At 42.5% G+C, this 9,408-nt stretch overlaps 1 protein-coding gene and 1 long non-coding RNA gene across 7 annotated transcripts in view; one reads left to right on the forward strand and one right to left on the reverse strand.

Annotated features, from left to right (window-relative positions):
- Positions 1-9,408, forward strand: part of PALLD (palladin, cytoskeletal associated protein) — a 243,944-nt gene that overhangs the window by 231,079 nt on the left and 3,457 nt on the right. For all 6 annotated transcript variants that reach the window (XM_079991341.1, XM_079991342.1, XM_079991343.1 and 3 more), the window contains 5 exons: positions 1,006-1,100; positions 3,654-3,786; positions 6,023-6,230; positions 7,968-8,133; positions 9,274-9,407. In XM_079991341.1, coding sequence (XP_079847467.1) covers positions 1,006-1,100; positions 3,654-3,786; positions 6,023-6,230; positions 7,968-8,133; positions 9,274-9,407 — 736 coding nt within the window. The remainder of the gene's footprint in view (positions 1-1,005; positions 1,101-3,653; positions 3,787-6,022; positions 6,231-7,967; positions 8,134-9,273; position 9,408) is intronic.
- LOC307224563 lies at positions 7,905-9,267 on the reverse strand. Its single transcript, XR_013842661.1, has 2 exons — positions 8,644-9,267; positions 7,905-8,085 (listed from the first exon to the last, which is right to left on the reverse strand). It is a non-coding gene; the product is annotated as an uncharacterized lncRNA (long non-coding RNA).

Raw genomic sequence — 9,408 nt, forward strand, 5'->3', positions numbered from 1 at the left:
AGAAAGACGCAGGTCATAAATGTACAAAATAAATAAAACTAATGTATATGAAGTCCTTTAAATACTCAAAGGTGCTCTTAAAATGTTAAGTATCAGAAGGAGGAGGATAAGAAGTAGTAGTAGTAGGTAGTGGTGGTGGTGGTGTAATTGTCACAGCCTTCCTCATGCTTTGGAACACAAATTCCTTGTTGTTCAAGTACATAAGAATACATGCCAGAAATATTTATTGCTCTTTCCATTCAGCTTTCTGGTTCTACCTCTTAGATTTTTTTATTTTTGGGGGTGGGAGGGAGAGATATTTGTACAAGCAAACAATAGCTGACTGGCTACAGGCTCTTTCTGTGTTTGTACAGCTGGTTTTGTATGCTTTTGGTGTGACTTTGAAATCCCAGGGGTGTGTGGCTTAATGTGTTACTTTGTTATAAGTTACCTATTAACTCGCCATGCCTGGTTTTCCCCAGAATGTAACAACATCCCATACGCAAACACAATTTTTTCAGTGCAATAGCCATAGTAATTTACTAACAGAATAAAAACAGCCGGGTGACAATGTAGATTGGGCCGAGATGGAAAAGACAAGTAAGTAAATAGCAGCTGTGATGGTGAAGAGGGAAGGATCCGCCTGGGGCAATCCTGCCCAACAGCCAGACAAAGCTTGGACAAAGCCGGACAAAGCTTGGAGCTGCCATTGGTGATTGCTGTAGACATTGCTGCACATTCTCTGTGCCTTTATTCTATAGAGTCCTTGGGTTCTCTTGCCCTTCTGTAGATTAACCCGTGGCATCCTCTGCTCTTCTATAATGTCTTTGGTGGCATCTAGCTCTCTGCTCTCTTTCATGCACACACCAGCTGTGGGAAGTACAAGATTCTCTCCAGTGGAAGCATTTGGTACAACTGCATAACACTTGGTGTAGTCTTCAATGTTAATTAATATTGACAGCATAATTGTTTTGTGTGGTTTTTTCAAATGTATAACATCTGTATTTTTCTTCCATTGCTTGATAGGGCAGGGTAAGCTGTACAGGAAGGCTGATGGTCCAAGCTGTCAACCAGAGAGGACGTAGTCCCCGGACACCTCCTAGTCAGCCGCATGTCAGAAGGTACCAAAGGCATATGCACATCTTTCCCAAGAGTTCTAACATGAGTCCTTTTGGGTTCCAATACAGAAATAAATACTTCCATGTTTATTTCTGGTAATGCTTGCCTTGATTCCTAACATTCTTGACACAGTTAACAGTTCGTCATAGGAAATTCTGTATTAGATGCCTAAAATGTTCAACCTAATCCTAATCCTTGGGACGCAGGTGGCGCTGTGGGTTAAAGCCTCAGCGCCTAGGACTTGCCGATCGAAAGGTCGGCGGTTCGAATCCCTGCGGCGGGGTGCGCTCCCGCTGCTCGGTCCCAGCGCCTGCCAACCTAGCAGTTCGAAAGCACCTCCGGGTGCAAGTAGATAAATAGGGACCGCTCACCAGCGGGAAGGTAAAAACGGCGTTTCCGTGTGCGGCTCTGGCTCGCCAGAGCAGCGATGTCACGCTGGCCACGTGACCCGGAAGTGTCTCCGGACAGCGCTGGCCCCTGGCCTCTTAAGTGAGATGGGCGCACAACCCCAGAGTCTGTCAAGACTGGCCCGTACGGGCAGGGGTACCTTTACCTTTACCTTTTAATCCTAATCCTGCTACTGAACTGTTTGGTAAAATAGTTAAAATGTTAAATATATGAAATGGACACTGAAAGTGAAATTTGCAGAACACCCTAGGTGCATGTCTCGGGCTAGGGTTCCGTAGTTTGGGTACCACTACCAAAAAGGCCTTTTCTCTTGTAGTCAACTGCTGTACCTCAGAAAGTATACCTTAGTTTCCCGGCAGATTTGTGTGCAAGAGAAAGCACTTCTTAAAATACTTGGGTCCAAAGCCATTTAATGACTGAAGGTTAAATTCCTTATCATTTAAAAACAACCACCACTATTGGGTCCATTTTGCAGAGACCTGATTCCCACATAATCTCGTCAAGCCCCAAAAACACAGGCTTCTGGGTAGGAGATCCCAGCCGCTTGACTCTTCTCCATTTATTTTGCTGCTGCACTGCACTAAGTCCAAGTTCGGCTTAGCATGTCATCCAAAACGGAGTTCCTAGTTTGGCTCTCTCTCAAGACTGACCACTAGCTGTAACAAAACTTTGTCTCATGGTTTACAGCTCTTTGTTTACCCGGAGGCACTAAACCACATGCCTAGGTCTGGATGACATGCTGAGCTAAATAAACAATGGCTTGGTGCAGTGCAGCACAGCAACAGAATCAGGGAGGAGCAGAGCGACTGCGATTTTCTCTCTGCCTGTTTGTGTAATCGCTTAGCATGGCATTGGCCTGGTCTACACATCACACTAAGCCAAAGCAATGTATGTTAGAGGTTGCTCCAGGCTTCATGCAGTCCCTGGGTTTCACTGGCGTTTGCTACGATAAACATACAAAATTAGAAGCAAAGATGCACAATCCCTATACAATATGCATGTGGACCCAGGAAAACCCTGGTGGAACTCAGTTGCTACATCAGGACAACTTTAAGCAGCAATTAGTAGCCTTGTCCTGATGTTCACAAGAAAAAGCTTTCTGTTGGTGGGGGAATGCAAAGTAAAAAAAATGGTGGAGTTGTCTGGCAGTTTGCTGTAAGGAACCGAGATCTGGTTTCCTTTAAACTCTTTGCCACTGCTGTGTGTGTTCTGAAGAAACTAGTTAAGAGTGTGCATGCACACTTCCATGTTTTCAAACATTGCAAAGATGAAGAAAAATGTAGAAGTGTATGATAAGAGAAAGGCAAGAGGAAAAATCAAGAAAAACTAAAAGTAATGATCCAGCCAAATATAAGAAAATGTTTGAGCTACACCCTTTGTCAGAAAATGATTAAGCGTGTCCTTGCATCTTTCACTAAAATAAATTACACATGATAAATTTAGCAGCATAATGTCCAATTTAGGTATGTGTGTGTGTGTGTGTGTGTGTGTGTGTGTGTGTTTTCAAGCTATTTGGTCCACCAGTGAGAGATTGATTTAAATGCACAATTCCACAGTCTCTTATTGATTTTCTTGTATGGGTGTGTGTAATATATCCAAAATTAATTGAAACATGATGGTGTTGCTAACATCTGGCACTTCATATATTTTCGAGCTTCTGTCAGCACTCAGTTTTGGATGTGTGCGTAACAGAGCAAACCTTATGTGACTCATAAATAGGGAGCAATTTGAATTTATGTTCTAGTAGGCATGCAGAGGTTGCCTTTTGCTCCTTTGCATCTTACTCATTTTATTGACCAGTATTGTGGTAGAGAGCCTTCTCTTCCCCCTGCCCCAAAGTTCTTCTGAAAGCCAAGAATTTGCTTAGGGTACATAAGAAAAATTCCTCTCATCTTAGTCCAATTCAAAGTCTACTTTGAAATTAATGAAAGTTTGGGGGAGGGGTGTTGATGGTCACAGGTGAGGGAACATATGTGTGGAATCTAGTCCATCATTTTGGTCATATTTACTTTTATTTTAAAAGTATGTGCATTGTTGAGGGTTTGGGAATAATGTCAATAATGAAAAACCTCTTAACCTAAGGCTACAGTTAGGGCAGAGCCTGGGAACAAAAATGAATGCGTCTTGTCTCTTATATATTTTTGCAGACCTCGATCTCGATCAAGGGATAGTGGAGATGAAAATGAACCAATCCAGGAGCGTTTCTTCCGACCTCATTTCCTGCAGGCCCCGGGAGATCTGATAGTTCAAGAAGGAAAACTTTGCAGAATGGACTGCAAGGTACATATTTAATTTTATTTTAACCTTTATAGGTCATATTCAACTGGATTTTACGATCATCATATACTTTTTTTTTGTCAAATACATGGGGTTGGTTGAAATGGTGAGCCTAATAGGCTTATTCCACTTGTGGAGAGATGACTCCCATAAACTTGTGTTGTAGTTGAATTCCTGATCAGATCACTTCGTAACTGCATAGGCTGGATTCCAGTTCAGCTTTTTAAAGGCAGTTTTATTTCTTTCTCCAGCAGATACTGAAATAATAATAAAAGGCAGAGATTCATAATGTTTTATGAAATGTTATCACATGAAAAATGACATTGTAAAAGTTAACAGTAAGCACCGCTCTGGTAATGGATTTATAGATAAAATATGTGCTCCCTCTAGTGGATTTGAATGCATGGGTTTCCAAAATAGAGCCAAAGGCTGCAATCCTGTACCTTTTGCGCACTTACCAGGAAGTTAGACTAGCTGAAGAATAGACATGCATTGTTGTAACAATGCAAGCAGGAAGGACAGAAATATTCCAGGAGCACACCAAAGGTAATCTACATTTGTGCTCCTATTTCTAGCTAGCCTATCAAACAGATGCCACCAGATTTTCACCCTTTATATTATTTGACCTGTGAAATGAAATATGAGAATTTTGCATCTGGTTGGGAAGGAATATGATGATTTATGAATTTATCCTACTGTATTTGGAGTGGGCAAGCTTAAAACCTAAGTAAATAAATGGCCAGATGTAGTTGGATGTCCCATTCTGATGCCTTCTTGTGAAATGTACAAATGTCTGCTTGCAAAGCTGTCATACTACTGTGTTTTGCATTATATCAGCGCAACTATTAGATTGCCTCACTGAAGCCACATGCCCAGGTGAAGGCCGTAATTCTCCTGGTCGATACCTGAACCAATGTTGAAGTTCTGACTGAGATACATCTGCACAGAGAGGAAAATATAATGCATATTCATCTGTAACATTCAGTTTTCGTTCCTTCTTTGAACCCAGAGATGAGGAGCCTCAAGCCATGGGATCCAAATGTGGCCCTCTAATATATTATTTTATTTGTACCCCGTCCATCTGACTGGGTTGCCCCAGCCACTCTGGGCAGCTTCCCTCTCGAGCTTTCAATCTAGTCATTAGGACTTTCCCTTGGCTTTGCCTCTTCCCCAAGACACATCCTTCAGTGGCCTTACTCCACCCCCTCCTCCAGTGCTTTTCCCTGGCTGGAATATGTCCTTGAAATGAGATGCCTCTTGCCTGCCTAGGTAGAAAGATGGGTGTCTAGGCAGTCTGATTTATGATTTATGTTGTTTTCTGTGCAAAGGTAAAAGTTGCATCCATCGCTCTGCCCACTTCTGCCTCACTCCTCTCACCACTGGCAATGAGTCCCTCAGAAAATTTCCAATGAGGGAATGTGGCCCTTGGGCTAAAAGATATTCCTCACTCCTGTTTTATCCCACTTAAGTTTTCTTGTGCAGAGGTACAATTTGAAAACGATTGCATTTGAAAGGTGCTCAGGCGCTTTGCGTAACAGAACTAAGCAATCCGGAATTTTACTTGTCTGCTTTTGAAGCCTCCCTGAGCTTTTCATGACATTGTTGCTAAAACAACTTTTTATAAGCAGTAAGTATTATTAATGATGCACATCTTTCAACAAGCTGTGGTTTGTTCAAAGCATTCTGAATATGTAGTATAAGAAGTGATGAATGTATAGCTGAAATGGAATTTGAAGTTCAGTGATAAATTTCCCGACACATTCCTTCTTTCCTTTGCTTTTCTCAATACTTGGCTCCATGCAGCTGTTATAGAGAGAAAGGGATGTTGAAAGGATTGCTCCTCTTGGTAATCAAGGGCAAAAGTGTAAGGAGTTGGCTGATCACGTGTGAAAGTGCTTCATTCTGTGTGTCATAATACCTAATGCTATTATGGAATGTATATTAGAAATACACTTTGCCACTGAAGGCAGGAGGTGCTTGGAAATCCTCCCCTGCCCTGCCCCCCCCCAAAAAAAGTGGTGATGGGTTTTGATCCATTTATGGCCTTGAAGGTTAGGGAGAAATAAAAACAAGAGGAAATGTATGTAAACAGGAGGGGTCCCTCCCCCTCAGGAGTGGCTCTGGGCCTTCACACTGGATACTCATGAAACAAATGCTTGTATTTTTTCTATTGTCTCTCCATGCTATTGTCCCTCCATGCTATTGTCCCGCTGAGGTTTCTTCTGTGTTCCATTTTAAGGTCAGTGGCTTACCAACACCAGATATCAGCTGGCAAGTCAATGGAAGAGTTATACGTTCTGACAGCTCCCACAAAATGCTTGTACGGGAGAATGGTGTACACTCCCTGATCATAGAGCCTGTCACAGCAAGGGATGCTGGCATCTATACATGTGTTGCCACCAATCGAGCTGGTCAGAACACTTTCAGCTTGGAACTGATCGTTGCAGGTAACATCTCCACACCTTGCCTCCTGCCTAGCTGTACAAGACTTAATTTATTTTGGCATGCCTGAGCTCCCCAGGAATTCAGAGTTTGCTTTCTGCTGTGTTCTTTTTGAAGATGCATTTGGCCTCTTTGGCAATAAATCATCTTCCTTTTGGGGGTTTTAAGGATTTGGGCATAATCAATATTTTTCCCAAAGAGACTTTCTCAGCGGTGGGGGGGAATCAACAAGCTCACATTTGGGGAGATGGAGGATATGTGGCTGCCATGAAATAGTGGTTTTGAGAGGGGATGGCTTTCTTAAGGCCACTCTGGTCACTCTTAGACTATTGTTTAATGAGTATTTAGCCGCATTTGTTTGTGGAGAGGTTAGATGACACCTGCTATTTAATGAGCATTCATTCTGATCTGTCTTTGGGGAGATCAGATCATGTCGTATCATTATCCTGCAATTTCCAGTGCATTTTGCAGTCACTTTATCAGGAAAAGTCTGATCTTTTGGGAAAATGGGTTTGTTGCCCAAGAGCTCCAAACCAGCTTTATTTAAGCAGCCTGAATTTTCTGGGATGATTGAATCCTACCTGAAAATCCTGACAATCTGAGTTTGACACGTGGGCTTTCAGCTGATGCCTCTTTTTTTACAACACACTGCACCAGCTTTCCTATAACAAATAAAAGGCTCACAAGTATATAATTAACGGGGGGGGGGGACTACAGATGGGTGAACAGTCTCTGCATTCCCTACAGTGCTATCAAAATGCATATGGACTGTTTAGGAACAGTGCTTGGTGGGTTGTGTCTTAAATTTGAATTGGTAATTTGAATTCACTGTACAACAGTTGAACTCAGAGATCAGAGCAATGAGTGACTGTAGGAAGGGACAATTGTGTATGGCTTTGGGGATCTTTAAATGGTATCCTGGCCTTCTCTGTTAGCAGTTTTCAGGCAAAAGATGTGAAAGATCCAACCACAAATAGCCAATAATGTGTGGGTTTATAGCAGTGATGGCTAAACTCGGCCCTTCGGCTGTTTTGAGACTATAATTCCCGTCATCCCTGACCACTGTTCCTGTTAGCTAGGGATGTTGGGAGTTGTAGTCCAAAAACAGCTGAAGGGCCAAGTTAGGCCATCACTGGTTTAAAGTAAGCTATGGGATCAGCACCCTGCCTTCAAGGGTGTACGTGTCATACCTCTACTAGAAATAGCATTGATATCAGCCCCTTCCACGCTCACGTGTTTGGATTATTTAGCAAGTACCCCATCTCTGTGGATTCACTCATGCATAAATAGCTTCCATGCAGCTAGGATAGTTCTTAGAAGGCTCCTTTGCAAGTGGAAAATTAAAGTGGCTAAGTCAGCTATGTTCCGTCTTCTAAAGAAATGAAGAACATCTACTGGCCTGTTGTTGTTGTGTGTATTAAAAGCACAGTTATAAACTGAGCACAATCCCCAACCACCTGAGCACCTCAAGTTTGTGATTTTAGGATTTTGGGAGGAGGAAAATAAGAATTTGCACAACTCTCCTAGTGAAGTCATCTTGAGTCTGACCAGATTGAATCCCCCCCCCCCAATCTAAGATGTAATTCAGTTGCTGCCAAAATGCAAAAAAAGCTTTCCCAATGCCACTACATGCCATGTGCTGCTCCTGCTCAGAAACACCAACAGGAAACGCAGGGAAATATGTATGGGATATTTTATTGGTTCAAATGAGGGAGAGAGAAAAGTTATTTCTTTTTTTATAGCTAAGGAAGCACACAAGCCACCTGTATTTGTAGAGAAGCTACAAAACACAGGTGTAGCTGAGGGGTATCCTGTGCGACTGGAATGCCGGGTTTCAGGTGTGCCACACCCTCAGATCTTCTGGAAGAAAGAAAACGAGTCGCTCACATACAATACTGACAGAGTGAGGTTAGTCTTGTTTATTCTGAGTCTCTGCTTGACGTTGAAATTTTCATGTATTGTGTTGGTCAGGGGTTGCATTTGCTTTTATTTCTCGGGTAGGTTTTGGATCTGTGGATGGTCCATAATGACGCTAGGTTTGTTGGGGTGGAGGGAGGGGCTGGTGGTCTCCTGGCAGTGGGAAACATAGTACTGTATAGCTGGCTCTGATTCTGCAGTTGACAGCATAGGGAAGACTGACAGTTTACAAGATGAAATTGAATTATAAGCTTTCTTTTTGTTCTTATTGATAACATGTGTTGGCAGGACTGGACCTACCAGATGCTTCCTTAAGGAAAATCAGCATATCGTTATCTACATTGGGTCTTACAGCTATATAATTTTTTAAAATCCTGAAAATAAATGAATTACAAATATATTTTCTTGGGAATGGTTTACAAAGAACTGCTATTTCTGAATTCTTAAAAGCTACCTGTAATAAATATTGAACACAGTGGGTGGCAAACCTCCAGCCCTCACCTTGATGTCAGGAACCTGCTTCCAATGTAAGACTTGCAGAATGTTTTAGGTTTACATGGTGGGGCAGGAGTTGGAGATGTGCAGAAGCAGTGAGGCGGTACAGCACATTAATAAATAAAGTACAGTGGGAGGAAAAGATGACAAATGGTTTCTTGCACTGATGCTAGTTTTATCAAGTGCCGGGAACCTGAGCCCTCCAGAAGTTGCTGGACTCAATTCCCATCTATCCCAGCCAGCATGGCCAATGGTGAGAGGGAGGATGGGACTTGTAGTCCAACATCTGGAGGGTTGCAGTTTCCCCATCCCTCCAATAATAAGGATAATAATTTTTTTACTTGTACCCCGCCCATCTGGCTAAGTTTCCCCAGCCAAATGTCCCACCTGGGTTATATATTTTCATTTCCCAGTGGGAGGGAGCAACATTGCCAAAAGTGATAAGTGGGCCTAGGTATACCCTGAAAAGTGGTGGATGGGTTCAGTTTACGCTTATCCTGAAATTAATCCCTGGCATTGGTCTGCTCAAGGAATTGAAAACCAGCCTCTTCAATTCAAAATCTGAATGAAGAAACTATCATTTAAAATAATAAATGTACATAACCATGCCACTATTGTTATTTACTTCTATTTCAGCATGCACCAGGATAACCATGGCTATATCTGCCTGCTTGTTCAGGGAGCTACAAAAGAAGATGCTGGTTGGTACACTGTGTCAGCAAAGAATGAGGCTGGGATTGTGTCCTGCACAGCAAGGCTGGATGTCTATAG

This window comes from Podarcis cretensis (assembly GCF_951804945.1).
Source record: "Podarcis cretensis genome assembly, chromosome: 9".
NCBI lineage: Eukaryota > Metazoa > Chordata > Lepidosauria > Squamata > Lacertidae > Podarcis > Podarcis cretensis.